The sequence below is a fragment of the Siniperca chuatsi genome, linkage group LG12 (assembly GCF_020085105.1).
Source record: "Siniperca chuatsi isolate FFG_IHB_CAS linkage group LG12, ASM2008510v1, whole genome shotgun sequence".
Classification (NCBI taxonomy): domain Eukaryota; kingdom Metazoa; phylum Chordata; class Actinopteri; order Centrarchiformes; family Sinipercidae; genus Siniperca; species Siniperca chuatsi.
Genome location: NC_058053.1, coordinates 20758488 through 20777815, shown reverse-complemented (window position 1 = coordinate 20777815; position 19328 = coordinate 20758488). Strand labels below are relative to the sequence as shown.

Here is a 19328-nt window from a genome sequence, read left to right as displayed (position 1 = left end):
AAAAACACACAAACCGTGGTTAGTCGACATGGTATGGATGCTGCAGGGATAGCTATAAATTTTGTGCTGCTGACAGATAATGGGAACACAGGAGACAGGAATTAATACAAAAACTGCGTTGACTGTTTGGGAGAAGGAGAGTTTGGAAAGAAAAACAGAGAGGGAACTCCGTGGTGTGTTTTGCTGGGAAAGCCCTGCTGTGGTCAATATAATCAGTGTAGCATGCAGACAACCACTGCTGGTTGCCCCCATTTGTCTGTTGCTCCTTCTGCTAAAAGCATTCACCATTTTGAGCAACTCAAAAACACAGCATCCAACAAAACCAACAGCCTTTTAGAATCACACATTAATTTATCAATTTCGTACTATAGCAGGTTAAAGAAAGCCTTGTATCAAATGAGTACTAATATTTGTGTTCCCTGTGGCTATTAAAGGTATAATATGTAACATTTTGGCATTAACATATCTAAAAACAACTAGACCTATGTTATATATTTTGTTGAGTTGTGTATTTACATTATCCCAAATGTTTCCAACAATGTTCTTCAAACCCGGAGAAATCCGTAATTTTATTCAAGGTAATGGTGCATTTCATTTGGTCACCTGTCAATGGCGTCATATCCCTTTTACCCCTTCTAGTTTCTATAACTTCCGGGGAATACGGGATACGTCAAAGAGTGAGGAACGAAGTCAGCGAACGTGACTAAACATTACATGAATAAAACTTTAATTACCTCGTCTGTGGACATGATTTCTGCCTGAGTCACGTCAGATAGATTTTCATTGGCAATGAATACAACAACTCCCATGATCCCATGCTACTTCATGACTTCATCAACGCCATCTTTAGGGATACTCATTTCCATAAGGGAGTCTTAATCTATTCATATGGGCTGTGCTGTGGTTGCCTACCTAAAGACTTCCTGTTAATACCTCCACCTGCTTCCTGATCTCTACAGTAAGTGCTTCAATTGTTAGATACTAAAGAAGATAGAAATTGTGCTAAAATGTATTTTTAATTAAATATTTGATTACCACAAGTATTCATATTTTATTACTTCTTTCATTACTAAATCAAAAATGATTACTTGTATTTTTGAGTGCTTGAGTCAAGTGCTTTCAATCATGAATTGATAAATAACAAACCAATAACTTGTTTCTGATTCAATTATTTGTCAGATTGTACCTTTATATTTATTTGTTTTATTTTGCCTTTTTTACATTTCAAAATGTTTTTAATGGTCTAAAAAGTTGAAAGATACTTTGGATCTGCCACAGCTGACGTCTTGTAGCTGTCAGAGCTTCATTCACAGAGTGGATATTGACTGTGTTGTACATACATGTAGTATCACACAAGCAGCTTTTCTGCAATTACTTTTAGTCTTGGTAAATTGATGTGAAGAATATATGTTTCTATATTCTCCACCCAATATTTTGGACACACACGCACAATATTATGTTTAAAAACCTGCAAAAACACAGGGATATCTTTTTTTAAATTTATTTTTCCTTTTGAGATGTACTCTTTCAGTTTCTGTCAGGAGCTCTGCAAAATAAAACACTGTAGCTCAAATTTCCATTCACAACTGCTGTCACAGTTGTTTGGATTTGAAGTGAGTAAGTCCAATAATCTGTCATAAGCAGTGACCGCCATTGTTGTTTGGGATGCACCCCAGTGTCGCTGTCACCTAGCAGCCACTACCATGTGCATTTTTGTGTGTGTGTGATGTCTTGAGGTTGCTTGCGTTGTTCATTTGCGTGTCAAAAAACAACCTTTCCAACCTAGGAACTCCATCAGAAAAGCTGTATTCTTCATTTTTTTTTAAATTATTTTTTTTTTTTACATGTTTGAGAATGACATTTAAGATTAGGTTTCTTATAGCTTTATACAAGAGGGGGCCTTGAAAATGCAAGAGTGGGCCTTTTATACTGTTTAGATTCAGGTCGCCACTGATAAACAAAGACATTTTTATTGTGCATGTTTTTTTCATGTGTGTGAGTGTAAGTGCACCACTGACAAGCATAAATAAAGGAGAAACAGAAGTAGAGTAGGCACAAGGAACAGGGAATTCAGATTTTCATCTTTGTTCCTCTGTGAGACCCACAAGAGGATATGTTAGTATAGCATCATTGTCATTTCTCCATGAATACATATTGCAGTAGCTATCAGAGCAAACACGTCTAGCCTGTTCACTGTATTAATGACCCTTGTTCTGGCCTAATTGCTTTCCCAGTGTGTAAATGTCAAGTACCATGCAAATACAAATGGCACACTTATTCTTGTTGCCTCAAGAGCAGTGTAATGTGCAAATGAGCAGCGGAGAGATGAGGGCTCGTAAAGCAACAAATAGTCCTCAGGAACTATCCAAACAGTAACAGGATGCGTAACACTTGCAAACTCTCGTCAGATCATACTTTTAACAGTCCTCTAGTTCTGTTATCACGCCGTGTATATACTCAGCCAATCCAGATGACTGTTCAACCTTGTGGCAGTTTATTCTTTATGCGGTGGGACAACAACCAAACTTCCAAAAGTAACTTTAATGAGACCACACTTTATGTAGAAAGCCCACAACCATAAGAGAGTTCCTGCCTGTGCCAATACACAGACTTTCAGTTTGCCCAGGGTAATTATTTCCAGTTTCATTATTATAAGAAATTTTGGAGAACTTATCAGTATTTTATTTGAATATTATTTAAAAAAATCACACTGTTGCAACTACAACGTGTTTTTAGTCATGCTAGCAGCATGGCTCTACTGATGGAAATGTTGGTCTTTTCACAACTTTGGTCAAGACTTAAATATCTCAGGATTGCCATGGAATTTGGCACAGATGGTACCCAGAGGATGAATCCTAATGACTTTGATCATCCCCTGACATTTCCTGTAGCGCCACCAACAGATAAAACTACTCAAATATCTCAACATCTACCAAATGGATTGACACCAAATTTTGTACAGACATTCAAGGTTCCCAGAGGATGAAACCTAATGACTTTGGTGATCATCCTCCTTGTAAACCTGCTCAAAAGATGCTCTGTGCTTTGTCTCGTCTTGCTTCACATTACCACTTTCAATAATCTTGATTAAAAACTTCCGCTGTCTACATTTCTCTTTTTAGAGCACGCCATGTGAAATTATTTCCCTCTCTCGTCTCTACTCTTCTTGTGTGTGTATCTCACTCACTGACTCGACTCGTGGACCGCTAAACCAGTGCTGTAAAGGCTAGAAAAGCTGCGCTGGTTAAAATAGAAATGCTCCATCAAAATGTAATAATTCTCAACAATTTCTGTATTTTCTTTACAGCAGACGGGGGGAAAGAGTGCGGCAGCAGCATGACAGAGGCCGAGTCAGAAATTAACAGAGCTTGGACCCAAAGTGCCCTTGAATGCTCAAAACTTTTTTTGCTGTTCTCACTTATTTTTTCAAATAAAACTAATCTTTGTGTCGCAAATTGTGTTTATTTGACAATATAACATAATAATTATACATTATTTCATAGTTTAGTAAATGCCCCTAAAAATCAGTTCAAGGGGCAAAAAATAGGCTACCTACTGAAAAAAAGGCGCATGGGAGCCCTCCACACTCTCTTAAAATTAACAAATTGCCCATTTCTTCTTGTTTCTCTGGAATTTAAGCCAGAGAAAAGGACAATACATTACCTTTTTGAATGATTTTGAGGGGTTCTGGTGCATAATCAGCAGCTCATTTGTATGTTCTGTCCATTTTTCTCTTGACTTTCTGTTGATCAAAGTATATTCTGAGCTGTCTTTGCTACAAGTGGACCTTATTTACTATAAACTGCAGTCATGTGTGGTGTGTGGGAACATCTTGATGGAAATCAGTTTAACCAATCTGCTCCTTTTGAAAAAGCCAGGTATTTTTCAGTAAAAGTCTGATGCTCATGTGATGCTGCCTCCATTGTGACAGACATGTTGTCAAGCAGCATAGGGTCACTATCAAATTTTCTAAAGAACCTGTGTGAAATATTGTTGTCTTGCATTGCTTAGGAAAGTCACTGATTCATAAAGAGAAATTCTGGAGTCGGGTGTGTGTGTGTGTACGTGTACGTGTGTGTGTGTGTACGTGTACGTGTGTGTGTGTGTGTGTGTGTGTGTGTGTGTGTGTGTGTGTGTGAGAGAAGGATGGAGGTTCTTTTGCTGCAACAAAAAAAGCCGTCTAGGTTCTGCCTGCCTGCAGGTGTAATAGCTACAGTTCTCTCTTTTCCTCCACCCATGAAATGAAAGTAACATTTTATCAAGCTTCACCCCTGGAGTTGTAAAAATCAATACAGTGAGAGCTCTTACAGAAAGGTTGTAAATCATGAAAATTCATTCTCTTAAATCTGAGGTAATCCTCTCGCCACTGTGTCTATGTGGCTCTTCACACTGTGAAGAGTCAGGCAACTCAACAGCTATTGCAGGGAACACTAGAAACTTCAAGTTCAGGGACAAGCGTGTTTGTGTGTACATGTGATGAATGGTGTATACATCATCTGTCTAAGAGTGGCATCTTACTCCTTTAGTAAGAATAGCTCTTACCTGTACATGTACATATTTGTACTGTACGATCTTGTGGTTATGGTACTTATACCACAGCTTCACTGCAGAGGCCAGCAGGTCAGAAGGAGTTATTGTGTGATACACACACACACACACACACACACACACACACACACACACACACACACACACACACACACACACACACACACTCTTCCATTAAAAAGCTGTTCAAACTGGAAAATATGCATATGCACACAGGAAAAGGAAGCTTACACTTGTATGGTTCTCAGATAAAAACACAAGCAGATGTTGAATATCTGCACTTTCAAACCTCATCACACACATTTTCTTGTTGTATTAAGTAACATATGTCCAGTAAAGTCTTCTACACATCTGCCCCCTCCATGTGGACACCTAAAGGAAACATTTGTCCCAGACTACCACCAACAAAGGATTAAACGTTATAGGGACTTGATTGGCATCAAGTACTGGCACAGGCAGTGGCACCAAATTCCTGGTTGGGGGCTGGATTCTCTCCTTTTCTGGAGTTGGTTTAGGAGGTGAGGGAAGCTGCCAGGCAGACCTGCTAACTCAAACATTTAGTAAGGGTAAACTGGGAACATGTTGCTTAGGCCATTGTCTGCAATGTCTTCAACTGTAATTGTTCTTGCATCTAGGAGGATTTTGGGGATATAGTATTCAAGTGGACCATGTTCCAAGTCTTCAATGTGGAGATGGCTGATGATAGTTGTAGCTATAAGACTGTCAGTGCCTTTTGTGGCGACAATCCATGAAAATTGCAAGACACCCGTTTATTCCAAAGAAAAAGGCACAGTAGGAGGCTCTTATTCCTCAGGATTTTGTCTTAGAACTTGCAATAACAAAGAGGCCTGTTGAGATCTCAGAGTATGCAAAAGATTATAGGGGTTATAAGGTTTGTTTGAGGGAGAAAAAAATATTTTGCATGTTAGGAAAAACACAAAATCAGCTCTACAAGAGCCAATGCATGGGGGCTAACTTGAGATATATAGAGAAATGTATGGAGTCGTTGTTAAAATTACAGTGTTTTGAACCAGCTAGAGCTTTCTTGAAGGGCTAGCCTTTTAGACAGAGAAATACATGTTACAGTGGTACAGTCTGTGTGTTATGAAGTCACAGTTGACGTTTAATAGAAGAGTTAAGAGTCATGTTCAACAAATTGAATAAAAACTGATTGTCACCTGTATGAAATTGACCTCTGTGAAGAAATGCTGACAGTGCTTTTAAATACTACAAGTGAACCTTTTAGGAATTTAACTGTGTGATATTAAAATGAGAAAATGATTAAAATTGTGAATAGACACTTTTATAGCTGTTGTCCTGAGATGATGATGCAGAAAGGTACTGATTAGTATCATTCCCCCTAAATTAGTTTGGTCCGTTTGATTATGAGACAGATTACATGTATTGGAATAATGCATGAGAGCTTCAGACAGTACAATGGGATTTTTATCAGCGGCATCTGAAGTATTGACTATCAAATATGGCAGGTTGGTTTCGTGGTTCCTTTCTGACTGACTGGTTGAATCACTCAGCCGTCCAGCTGTAGCCATGCCACATTTTATCCTCAGACAGAGACAGACTATTGGGGAATCCTCTACTGTCTTCCCCTCATGCACAGACACTGAAAATGGCCCCTCTACAGTGAAATTCCCAAAATACCAAAGGGAAAGCAGGACTCTCTGTAACCAAATCCCTCAATCCTATTATATATGAAACCACCAGGCACACAAAGAAATCACAGCTGCAATCTAGTTTTTTAGATCTAGCTGTTCAGGTCTTCAGATTTACTACACTGCAGTTCCAACATCTGGCTTTATGTACATCCCTCATCACACACGTGATAGTAACTATGTGATATAACTTGGTTAACAGTTCGTAATGATATCAGTAATAGTTACGTGTACTTATGTAATGCTCTAGCATCCAGATTATGCACTGCACTGCACTACAACCAGTGCCATTGAATGATAACCTTATTGTGTCCATTTCATAATATTACCATCCATGATGACCTCTGTCATGTCTCTCTGAAACGTAGACAGCTGTAATCTGTTGGGCTCGATTTATGTATAAACCTGAAGCACTAAATCTGGGCATAACTGCATGTGGATGTGGCCACCACTAAGAATCCTGTTTACAAGGGAAAATATGAGTTGACTGTGAATGGTCTTTGGAGTTTTGCATTAAAGTGATCATACCGGTATATTTTAAGTTATAAGTTATATAAGGTATAAGTTTTAGCTCCTCAGTTACAGAATAAAATATAATATCATCATTTAAAATGAGCATTTTTGCTGACTGTTTTCAATGCATGCTGTACAGGTTTAGGTTTTTTGATGATTTTTTTTTCCTACAATTCCAGGCAGCCATTGGTTTCTATTACTTTTCATAAGATTTGGAAATCAATAAGCAAGCTTGAAACTTGCTCCAACCCCTAGACCACCAGGGGGCCCTGGTGGCTGACCATGAACCGTGACAGACAGTGGAGGTTAGGATGCATCTTGGGGACACCTCTCATATTTGTAATAATTTAAAACCCATGTGGAATTGTTTACAAGTGTGGTATGTAAAAAAGCACAAAGGGTACTCATTTTGCAAGAGTCCTGTACTGCGTCAGTCAAGTTTGAATAAAATGCTTAAGGTGCCCACACTCTTTGACATGTGTGAGTGTGTGTTTAAACACTCAAATTTAAAGTAGATACTGCAGAACAAATTAATAAAATCTTGCTGCCACATTAGAGCTACAATGATGATCCAATCAACTAAAAGGAAAGACCCTCACATCCTAAAAGCAGCTGTTGATAACATTGTTGATAAGAATCACCAATTAGTCACACACAGTACATACTTTTAATTTACAATTGTATCAGAAATGTTATTTTAGTGTGCATTTAGACATGTATTATTTGGCACATATTGATTTATTTATTTCATAAAAGGGGCAAAAATCAGCACACAGCACATGAATGAGATTTTATTGGAGATTTATATGTTCAACAAACAAAATTACTGCTAAAAATGTTGGCCCCCACAGACAAACCCTAAACAACAACTCTGACATTACAATCCCTGCCATGTCCGAAGACCCCTGTCAAACTATTGACCCTCTGAATTATTCAGGCTCCCCTTCCCTCCAATAGCATCAAAACTGTTACCAAAATTGCAGTGCACTGCATTTTATCTGCATAAACACAACCTCTGCTGTGCCGTTTGCCGTTCCGCCCACTCAGTGTCAGCTTAGAGCCACAAAATTGCCAAAAAGACAAAAGGGCAAAAAATGCAGGTGTGCCTGACAAAAATGGCATTCCACCTGCATTTGCTCTGCTTCTATGAAAACAGAGCGCTTTATCCTTCAGCCAAATGAGGGAATTATTGCTAAAATTCTGTTGCAAGTACAGTTCAGCTCTTGCCTATAGAAAAGCACAATAGGTAGAGTATGCTAAACCCCAAAACCCAAATGATTTCATAGTTCAGGAGAGCAGGACATCCCCGGGCCATCAGATGAAAGCAGGGGCCATTTATAACCCTACAGTGACAATGCTGGATACGTCACATTATGTTTGTATATGTGAATTTTTTTGGCCTTGCTGATAGTTCACACACTGGTGCATGCCTCACTCGCGTGCCTTCACATACACTCAAGTATTTCCTGATAATTTAGGTTTGAGGTTGTCATTATTCCTTTTTTTCTTGTTGTCAACAAATCCCATGAAAAGACCTGACCTGACAGACAGACTGCCTGTGGCATTCCAGCCCTAAGCCCATCTATTCCTACTCAAGACATACATCTGTAGGAAAAGATTTGTCAAAAATATATTGTTTAATTAAAAAAAAAAGGTTCAGTTACTTCCTTAAACAGCTGGGCACTGTGATTTTTAGCAAACATCATTCAAACAGGAGTAAAATGATGCATTTGTTTGGGACTATTTTCTGCTACGGATTAATAAATAATTGGTGCTAGTAATTATTTACGGCACCAGGACGTTGTTTATTGGACTGATTCAAAATAAATTACAGTACCCATGTCCATAGTAATGAAGGAATATGTCACCCATTGCAAAAGTGTGGCTAATTGACGTGTTTAGTTAGTCAATAGATTTTGGACAACAATAAAGGTCTATTGTACAGAGGAATAAGATATATCATGCTTTGGATACACAGCCTACATACATACATGGTTTTGGTCTTTTCATGGGACTTGATGACAATAAGAAATATTTAGAATATCACCAGCCTTATCTTTTAAGTCTTAGCAATGTCTTAGTGAAGTTTTTACAACTATTGATTGGTTAGTTGAACCCGTCAGCTGTAATCAGCTGAATTTTTCCATTAACAAAAATGGAAGAAGCCCCAGAAGCTCGACTAACAGCAGCAATGCCACCACTGCTACTAAAAATAAAACACCATTACTAACATGAGTAAGAAGACCACGCATCCAATGTTAAAATCAACACACTGACATATTTTAGGTGTTACAATTTGATATGACACAAGATGCAGAGACAACAAAAGGGACGAGTTGCTTTTTCCTCACACACTGCAATCTATTCATGTAACTGAATGCTCACTAGAGTTGAGAGCTAAGATGAAGAAGATGTTTAAGTGCAAAGTTGCAAGAGAGAGAGTCACCAACAAGTGAATCTACAAGGAGAGGACATGCACTTCATCTAAAAAAAAAAAAAAAAAAAACTGGGACGCTATTCCTGAGGGTGTTAACAACACAAACAAAGCAGAGACAAAAACGCACAGGAGAGGAGAAACAGCTCCACACCTGGAGACACCTCTTACATTTTCTTTCTGTATGTTCACTGTAACTCTGCTGTACAATGAGTATCTATTTATTTCTTTTTGTTTGTACTTGGACGGGAGTGTGTGTGTGTGTGTGTGTGTGTGTGTGACATGTCTTACATATGCTTGTCAGCTTGTTGCACAGGGCATACTTCTGGCTCGCCTGACGAGAGATGACTAGCCAATCTAGCAAAAATCTGGCTGCCATGACACCAATTTGGCACCAATTTAAGGATCAACAGCAGCAGAATGGACAAACACACACAGGCATAAGAACACACACAACACATACACACCGAGAAGTACTTGAAACCCCACTGATCTAGGTGTGGGTGGCTGCGCTTTGTTTGTGTGCTTGCTTGCCAATAGGCTCTCCTACAATGTTGGTGTTTTTTTAATTTAGTATGAGCAAATCACTTTTTTACTTGCAGACTTTACTGTGTTTTTCAATGATTTATTCCTAAGGCTTACAATGTTTGCCACTTTCCAGGCATGACTTTCTCAGTGTGTGTTTATCAAAACTGACCCCAATGAACCCAGAGTTTGAGTATAATGCCTGCTATTTACAACTAGCTTAGGCTGGTGCTTGTTTAGTGTTTTTCAGTACAGCTTCAAACCCCATCAAAACTCACCCAACAAATAATAAAGAAATATATTAATAATTTCACGATTTCAGTAGCAAAAAACAAAAACTTGATGGTTACCAGAAATCCTATTCCAGATGGAAAATGTCGTCACTGAGAAGACAGTTGACTTGACTGGTTTTCTTACTACTCAAACTAAATCACTTGTGACTGAAGTGCAGTTTACAGTATGTACTGTATAATCATTACATTCATTGTAGCTGCAACATTAAGTTGCCCAGTAACTGATAATTAAGTGCATCAGTGAATAATTTGACACTGAATTCACTTCAAAACACTTGTAGAGTCTCTTATTTGACATGCAGATCTGACCTGCACACCAAGACAGACAACCTTAGCACATTTTAAAACCCAGATCATGACCTAAATCTTTATTGGACTTTGCATGCCACAGGTTCGTCTCCCACTGAGAATAGCAACGCTTCTATGTAACATTTCTAAGCATGGAACGTGTGTGTGTGTGTGTGTGTGTGTAAAATGTGCCAGGGGAGCTGTACTGGGCCTGTGTTAAAGGGTCTCTGCCTTCAGGGAAACTTTATTGAACACTTAAGTGCTTTTGGTGGCCAAACACCTTAAAGGTGTCAGTGCTTTTTGTCACTCTGTCAGTAAAATGTATATTTTTGCTCACTCACTCACTCAAGTATTGCAACAGCATGTTAAGGTGACTGTACGCAAGGTCTGATAGCAATGGCTGTTACGTTAAAATAAAGTCATATTTCACCCAGTAAATTTGTATTTTTTAAATTTGCAGAGACTTGGGAGTGCAGTCTGCTGGCTCACTGTTTTATGGCTGTAGAGATGAAGGTTTTTTATATATTAAATAAAACACCTCTGTCTACAGAATACAGAAGGGAATGAAATTTCTGTATCTGTATCCAGGTAACATGATGCAACATACTTGAAAGAAATACAGTTCAAAACTTGATTAAATTGCAAACATTATGCAATAGTAAAACAAAGAATGAATTAAGTTGTTTGCTACATTTTGAGTTTTTTTTTTAAATTAATCAGTTCTGTTGTAATACCACTCTGTCCTGCCAGCACTAACAGAAACAATTAATTTGAGAGTTTTTGTTTAGACTTCTTGTAATATAAAACTCAGACTTGATTAATAATCATAAAATAATTTAAAACTTCTCCAAGTCGTTAATGAAACATGGTATTATTTGCACCGTCTATGTATCGCAGATGTCTTCATGAGTTGTAGCTAATAATTTGTTGCAGCTCAAATGTGATACAACATTTGAGTCAGTGTTGCAAAGCATGACAGATACACTTGCTGTCTGCTCTTTGTCTACACAGATACTTGGACCTGCAAAGTAATATTCCTTTGACATTGTGACTCAACACTTTTATATTAACACTCAGCCAGGAAGTCTCCTTGGTCATACTTTGACTTCTGTTGTCTGTTTTTTATTCTGTCGTTTGCAATTCTGCAGTCTGTCAAAAGCTTAATATTTTTCATAAAAACATACCATCACTGTTGAATACTTTTTAATTTGAGTTTTTGAGTAACAACCTTGATTACCTTCAAGTTATTGACATAACTTTAAATATGAGAAACAGTTTTACCTTTTATTACTTTTTATGTTATAATCTGGCTATTTTATCAGCACATATCTGTCCAGTCATGCCATGTGCATTCAGATCATTCAGCAGTTTAAAAAAAAAGGCAAACTGAAACTGTACTCCGTCTGTGTACACAATTCATCCAGCTGTTTACCAGTGACTCTCCTCATTTGGTCCTTGTCTCCTCTTCCTCCTCTGGGTTTGATAATCAGACAGGTCTGCTGAAGCCCCCATTGTCTGCACATACTGTCGACGTGACTCTTATACATATGAGAGCGGCTTAGCATTGTGAATGCAGCTCAGCTTTATGGAGGTTGACCTTTTTCCATAGATTAATAGGTTTTATGCTGGCAGCATTAATAAACAATTTCTTCGTTTCCACAGTGGGGTAGTGAGCAGTCACTCTGCATATTAATGTGCATCCCCCTCCCTGTATGAGCCTCCGCTCACCTACTTTTAGGCGGTAATGCTCGACAATCACGACCCGTTTTATGATTTTTCCAAAGGATGTTTGTTTCAGAATGACTCTCTTTGCTCTCTTGTCTTTTAATGCCTATTCACTCTTTTTCAGGGCTTTTATTTTAAACTCCCACTCTCTCCATCTGTCTGTATCCATTTGCCTCTTTTCTTTATATGTTATTTTCTGTAGAAAGTGTATTCCTTTTAATTCCCAGGATCTGCCCCTTCCACTCAACCACGCTCCTTTCTCTCTCTCAGTCAATCTGTGCTTTTTTGCCTGTACACTCACTTGACTTTTCATCTCTCCTTTATTTCTGTCGCTGTCTTTTTGCTTTGGTGACTGGGGCTGATTATGTGGGGCTGAGCAGTTTTGGCCCTTATTCCGTCTGTGGCCAAGGTCAATTATGGCCTTCCCTTTCAGAGCAGGGAGCCTCTGATGTGGAGCGCCAGGCGGGGAGATTGAGTGGGAAGAAAATCAACCGTTTGGTGCCTCAAAAATGATTAGTTTTGCCACTGGTGTGAAAGTGTGCTCTGTGTCCGAGTCTCACTCTCCTTTTTCTTCTTCAATGTCACCCATATTTTTACAAAATATTAGTTTGACAACTCTGAATATAAAGGTAATACTGCCACACACCTTTTGTTCTATGGCTTGAATGCTCTGTCTGCCTCCTATCATATAACAAGATCCTTTTAATGACGACATTACAACATAACACACACATGCTGCCAATATACACTGTCATGGCTCACATAAAGATCAGATTCAGCAGATCAGCATGTGTGTGACATTTATATCAGACATTTACTATTTGGTCACCAACAATTTAAAACTTAAAGGGGAATGATACTGAAGGATAACAATGTGGATTTGCATGCGTCCCATGGGCCTTGATTTGTATGTATGGATACTGGGGATGCCCAGTCGACACTGACATATTATCACCTTATTAGGTTGAATGACAAACATGTTAGCCAACAGTTGTCCATTTACACATCAAGGAGATATGGAGCAGCGTTAGCATTAGTTTGGAGTGCAGTGAGACCGAAACACCAAAGAACCAAAACAATAAAGTTGCGGGTCATGAACCAGAACAATGAGCTGAAAGAGGCAAAAACACTCTGTGGAGATGGCAACTATGGAGATGTAGTTGTTGGGATTCACAATGGTTAAAAGGGGCACCACATTGTGTAGGTGCAATCAATTAAATTTGACTATTGAGATTATTAAGGATAATCAAAAATAATAACCTTAATTAATATAGTCCCCGGGGTACCACTCTTCCTAAAGAAGAGAAATGATGGCCAGTCAATTGATTGAGTCTCGTATAATACACTAAACTATCAATTTGGAACTCTTAATTTCATTAAATTAATAACTATAACCAGAATTACCATAATAGCTAGTAGGTTGAAGGATTTGGAGTTCAACATAGGTTGGCAAATGATTCACTCTTGTGCAACATTAAAGAAGCCAGCATAATTATACACAAGCATTTATTTAAAAGATAAACAAAGCAAAAACACACAATGTGAAGTCTAACTCTAATTACTAAACTACAGAACATAGGGGTGTGTGTGTGTGTGTGTGTGTGTGTGTGTCTGTGTGCATCCAAGATGGCTGCTTGGATCTAAAATGGCGTCAAACAAAAGAATGTGTGTATGTTTCTTTGTTCTGCCTCCATATGTCTCGCGTGCATGAGCGCACGTGGTCAGAAACAAGAGAGCATGTCCAGCGGGACCTTTAAAGTTCCTCTCCGCCAGGTGTGGTTGTCTTTAAGGGCCAAACTAGAGGTGTATGAGTATGATCTGTTTAGGATAACGGTGCCAAGTTAAAAGGAGTTAGTTAGCATGCAAAGACTCTGTCTGTGTGGAGCATAGCATAAACTAACATCAACTTAGCGGTGGCTGAGAACTACGGTTACAATAATAACCTCACGTTAACCATGGAGAAGATCACAACAATAAAACCTCAATGAAAACACAACGTCACAAAATTGACTAAAAGGAAGGCTCGCTCTTGTTTTGTGACAAGACAAAGGAAGAACTTGATAAAAGCATTTGGCTTGTCATTGATATTTGACACACTTAAAATGCAATCAACAAACAGTGTGTCTGAAGTCAGCTGCCTTCACTGCTCTGACCTTCAAATCAAACTGATTATTATTGTGATAAGTAACTGATTGTTCCTGACGGTGTTACATTTTTGCTCACCATCAAGCATCATCCACAAACAAACCACCTCCACTTGCTCTGCCTCTGTAAACAAAGACAGACTTTTTGTGCATCTATGTGAAGGCGTTTGATTAGCCACAATTATGACCATGGCACCAGCTTGTATGATTACTTTGACTAGAGGCTGTTTTGTATGTACTGTACAAGTAATCAGTGCTGGGCTAAACCTGGACTGGCATCAAAATGTTGTGTCTAATTACAGCAGCCAACCAGCCTGCTGTGAGCTCACCTGACGAGGAAAAAGTAGAATTAATTACCTAATTGAAGCAACTCAGGGAACCATGAAGGTAAAACTGTTTGCCTTCTAATCGGCTCAGCAACAGAGTTTGCTTCAGCATGAAAAGAGCATGTTTAAACAGTCTTTCAGAGAACAAAGGTTATTTGGTTTAACAAATGAAGCAATGCAATGTAGACATTTTGTCCTGTGTTGTTGGCTAGAAATCACCCAAGCGAAATCTTATATTATCTGGGATGTATTAAGTGGTATGTGCTGTCACCTGTCCAGACAGGACACAGCCTTCCTTTCTGACAATGTGGACATAATAAGCAGCCATTTGATAAACTGCTGCTTGCTGCCGACACACAATAAATCCTAATTTGCACGACAAAATGAATAGCAATGGGGTTGAGCCTGTGCATCGTCCAGAGGGAATGTTTATTTATTTGATATTAAACATGCCAGATGGCCTCGTGCTCAGAGTTTTATCATGTAAGGCTCTGATTTTATTGCTTCAACTTGCAGTGTGTGTCTCCCTATCAATGGATTGTTCTGCTCAGCTGCTGTGGTGTGCTTTGGAAGCAGCATTATTAGTTTTGATCTTAATCCCTACATTTGCCTCTAGAATATTCTGAAGTTAATTATCTTGTGTAATGTAATAGCTGGCAAGACAGACCAAAGTCAGGATGTAGGATTTCCCAACACATATCTCGCATAACAGATCACAGCACTGACCTCTCAATGCGCACTGACAGTTTTGACTGTTTCTCACTGTAATTGCAGTTTTGTGACATCTCAGCTGATGCTGTTGTTATGCATCATGCATTTGTGCCTTCCACTCAGAAATGCCCACAAGTCCTCAATCAAGGATAGAGAGGACACTTAAAATACAGCTGGGTGCTTCTCAGGATCATTATGGTCATCCCAAGTGTCTCTCTGCTCCTTCCTGCTCAGCTCTGCTTTCAGCTGAATACTGTCTGGAGGATAAGCTCTGACAGGAGTAATTCAAGGGCTAATTACACCATAATCATGGCATGGTGTGTCCTGTCTTCAAAACTGAGCATTTAACCCATAAATAACATCCTGTGCAGCTACAGTACAGGAGATTTATAAAGAGAGAGTCTCACCATAGTAACTATAAAATCATATAAATCACTAAATCACTATAAAGTCAGGTGAAACATGGAAAGTTATTATTTAGAATTAAAATAATGTGAATTTTGTCTTTAGGGATGGCAATGTTTGTCAGTTGGTCCACCACTTTGGTCCTGACTGAAATATCTCAACAACTTTTTGATGGATTGCCATTAAATTTTATACAGACGTTCATGGTGCCCAGAGGATGAATCCTATTGACTTTGGTGATCCCCTACTTTTCATCTAGTGCCACCAACACGTCAAAGTTTTTGCTTATCCTTTGAAAGATATAATATTTGAAACAAATTTGAAACATCTACTAAATGGATTGGAACAAATTTGGTACAGACATTCATATCCCTCTCAGGCTGAATTGTAATAACTTTGGTGATCCCTTAATTTTTCATTTTGCACTATCATCAGGTCAAAAATTTCAGGTAAACCAAAAACTGCTAAACTAATGATATTTCTATCAGCCTCAGCTGGACTTTGTGTTTAGTGCTAATTAGAAAATGTCAAGACTGTAAACTGTAAACATTATACCTGTTAAACATCAGCAGGCTTAACATTATCATTGTGAACATGTTAGCATGCTGACTTTAGAATTTGCCACAAAGCAACGCTGTCATTGCCCAGCCTCACAGGGCTGCTAGCATAGCTGTATAGTCATGTCAGTTTAGGGCTATCAGTTTTGAGTAATCAACACTCAGGCTGCAGCCATATTTTTAGTATAATCTTCTTTCACATTTACCCATATCATTTAAACACAACTGAATCAAAGAGGTGCAGAAAATTTGAAATTCAAAGTTTTTTTTTTAAATCTTCAGTTGTCAGAGACCCTGTTTGATAAGATTGTGTATGTTTGTTTATTTTAATTTAGCACAGAAATTAAGACAAAAGCACCCTGCGCAATCTCAATTTTGCTGATTTCTTACAAAGAAATAAAACTATTCCTTATTTTTGGTCCCTCAAGAATCTTCTTATTCCAGACGCCAGTAGTTCTGTGAGATAGCTTAGTGTGAATTGCCCACAACAGATGTGGTGAAACTTTCCATTGTGATGAGTATGCTTTGATTAATACACCCCAATGAATGCCTTTTATTTTTAGCCTGGCAGGGCGGAAAATGTGGAAATGCTTTTTATTACCCTTCTGGTTGGAGATGAATGAGCAACAGCAGAGAGAGATGTGGTGCCTCGGTGTTCATTCGTCATTGCCAGATTGAGGTGTAAAGGATGGAGGAGTCACTTGATTAGTTCTATCATTATTCGAACAAAGTTCAAAAGGCAGTCATAGACAAATTGCTAATAGAAGACATAGTATTTCGGAAGAATAATTGCTTTGGGTTTTACCAATTAAAAAAAATTGAGGAACAAGCCAGGAGTGTCTAGCTGGACACCTGAAGGGGAAAATTGCTGATATTTCTAATGCTGAGGTGCTGGGGTCAATGCCTAACAATATATACTTTCTGCCGAGAACATGAGCTAATTGACTAAACGAGTACTCTTACATCTGATGTCAAGGTTAAGGCCAAGGAGAGAATGAGAGTTGCGTTTTATCAGAGCAGGTCATTAGGCTCGGCTTGAATCAGACACAATTATAGCGAGATAGACTCTGCAGCGCTCATCCTTTTCACGACAGGTGGAAGTATGAAGTCTATTTTACCTGGCAAGGCAGTTTCTGTGCCTGCCATAACATTGTTCTATCTGTTGTGAGTGTGAAATAAAGGTGGTATTTGTCCCGGTGACCTCCATAAAAGTTCAAATATAAATTATGAATCTGACATCTACTTCATTCTTACATAATATGAACCATGAATTATTAATTTGAGTCCACTGGTATGTCTTCCACATTTTATATTCATATGAAATCTTCTATGCATTTTTGCAGACACACTTATAATCTATCTGGTGCTTGTATCTGTCTCTGCAGGAACTCTTTACAGCGGAGTGCAAGTTCAAAGAGTCAGTGTTTGAGAACTACTATGTGATCTACTCATCCATGTTGTACAGACAACAGGAGTCGGGGAGAGCTTGGTTCCTAGGGCTCAATAAAGAGGGCCAAGCCATGAAGGGGAACCGAGTGAAAAAAACAAAACCAGCTGCTCACTTCCTGCCCAAGCCATTAGAAGGTACGTATTGTAATAGACACTCAGAGTGAGTGAGATCAAATAACAACATTTTAAAACTGTACAGAGGGTTAGGGTTAACTATTTATTTCTGATGTGGTAAGCATAGCTAACCTCTAGGGCTCATTTTTGGTTTTATTTTTCAAATAAATAAAAAGATATTAAAGTCTGGTAATGTTTATTTTCATTATATAAGGATAGGTGTGGTGATATTCTATATTTTTGTTTTCTCAACAATTTCCATGAAAAGACCAAAACCAACAATGAATTGAATTGCTATTTGTATTTCCTCCTGTTTGAGGATCATTTGTTAAAAACTACAGTGTCCAGCTGTTAAGTATAAGTATACATTTGTGACCTTTTTTTCTAAAGATTTACGTCCTCAGTAGGAACTAATGACCTTGGGGCTGAGAGCCACAGACAGGCTCCGGAAGCTGAAACAAATTGAGAGATGAACTAACACATTATTGGTTTTAGTCTTTTCATGAGATTTGCTATACTGAATATCACCAGCTTCATCCTTTTGAAAGGGTCAAATCAGCCAAATCACAAAAAAAACATATTTTCTCAGTTTCACTTTTATGTGCAGAGGTTTTGAAATATCCATCTCTGAAAGTTGTACTGGGTGCACAACCACCGTATTTGGGTGGCAACAGACCTCTCAGAGATGAATTTCTCATATGTTAGGTAAACAAAACTGAAGCTATCTGCTTGGGCAGTTTCCACTTGCAGTAAAGGATTTAAAAAATAATAATTCAATGTTTTGGGTGAGCTGACCGTTAAAAAAACAGGTGAAAATCAGATTTAAAAATCATAATACAAGAAATTACAGTATAAAAACACAGTTTAACAGCTTTTTGTTTTGTTTTGTTTTTACTTACTTAGAGGGACTCATGGGGCATAATTAGCATTTTCTCTTTCATTTTTTAGTACCTAAAGCGTTTTTTCAGCCCGCAACATTGCAAGAGACCTTGTTACTTTAACGATGGCATCTTTTTGCAGCAGGAAAGCTTTAGATGGAGACATAACTCATCTGGATATATTTGGGTTAATAACAATAAAAACTAAAAACAATGACCATGACCTTGTTACATTACAAGACAGATGTCCCATACTATAAGACATGGTCCTATCCTTAGTAATGGTACAACTATGTGAAATATCTGTTTTTTCATATTTTTGTATTTATGTGCTGATTCACTATTTTGCTGCTGTAAGCATACAATGTAGGAGGCAGAACAGCTCTGTAAGTGCAATATGAAATGTTGACAGTCCAGCAGATGCCACCATCACTCTCGTCAGCCACCAGCCTGATTGCTTCCCATCATTTAAACATGGAATCAAGTTGAAGTTTCCTGTCAAGACAGTAGTACAGCTGTAGTCTAGTGGCCGTATAGTGGATGATAATGAGACACTTTTCGCATGTGCTTAGATTCAGAATCAGCCCTGATAGAGACAGAAGCAAGTCAGGATGGTAGCATGAAGCCCATAGGCAAAAAATGTATCAGCTTTGTTTCCATCTGTAAATTGCAGTATGTCTTCATTGCAAGTTTGGATGGATTTTTGTCTGTATAAGAAACTTTTGAAAAAGGAAGCAACAGCAAGTAT

The 19328-nt window shown here is 38.4% G+C and overlaps 1 protein-coding gene across 5 annotated transcripts in view; it reads left to right on the top strand.

Annotated features, from left to right (window-relative positions):
- Positions 1-19328, top strand: part of fgf14 (fibroblast growth factor 14) — a 105985-nt gene that overhangs the window by 82877 nt on the left and 3780 nt on the right. For all 5 annotated transcript variants that reach the window (XM_044216037.1, XM_044216040.1, XM_044216039.1 and 2 more), the window contains exon 4: positions 17525-17723. In XM_044216037.1, coding sequence (XP_044071972.1) covers positions 17525-17723 — 199 coding nt within the window. The remainder of the gene's footprint in view (positions 1-17524; positions 17724-19328) is intronic.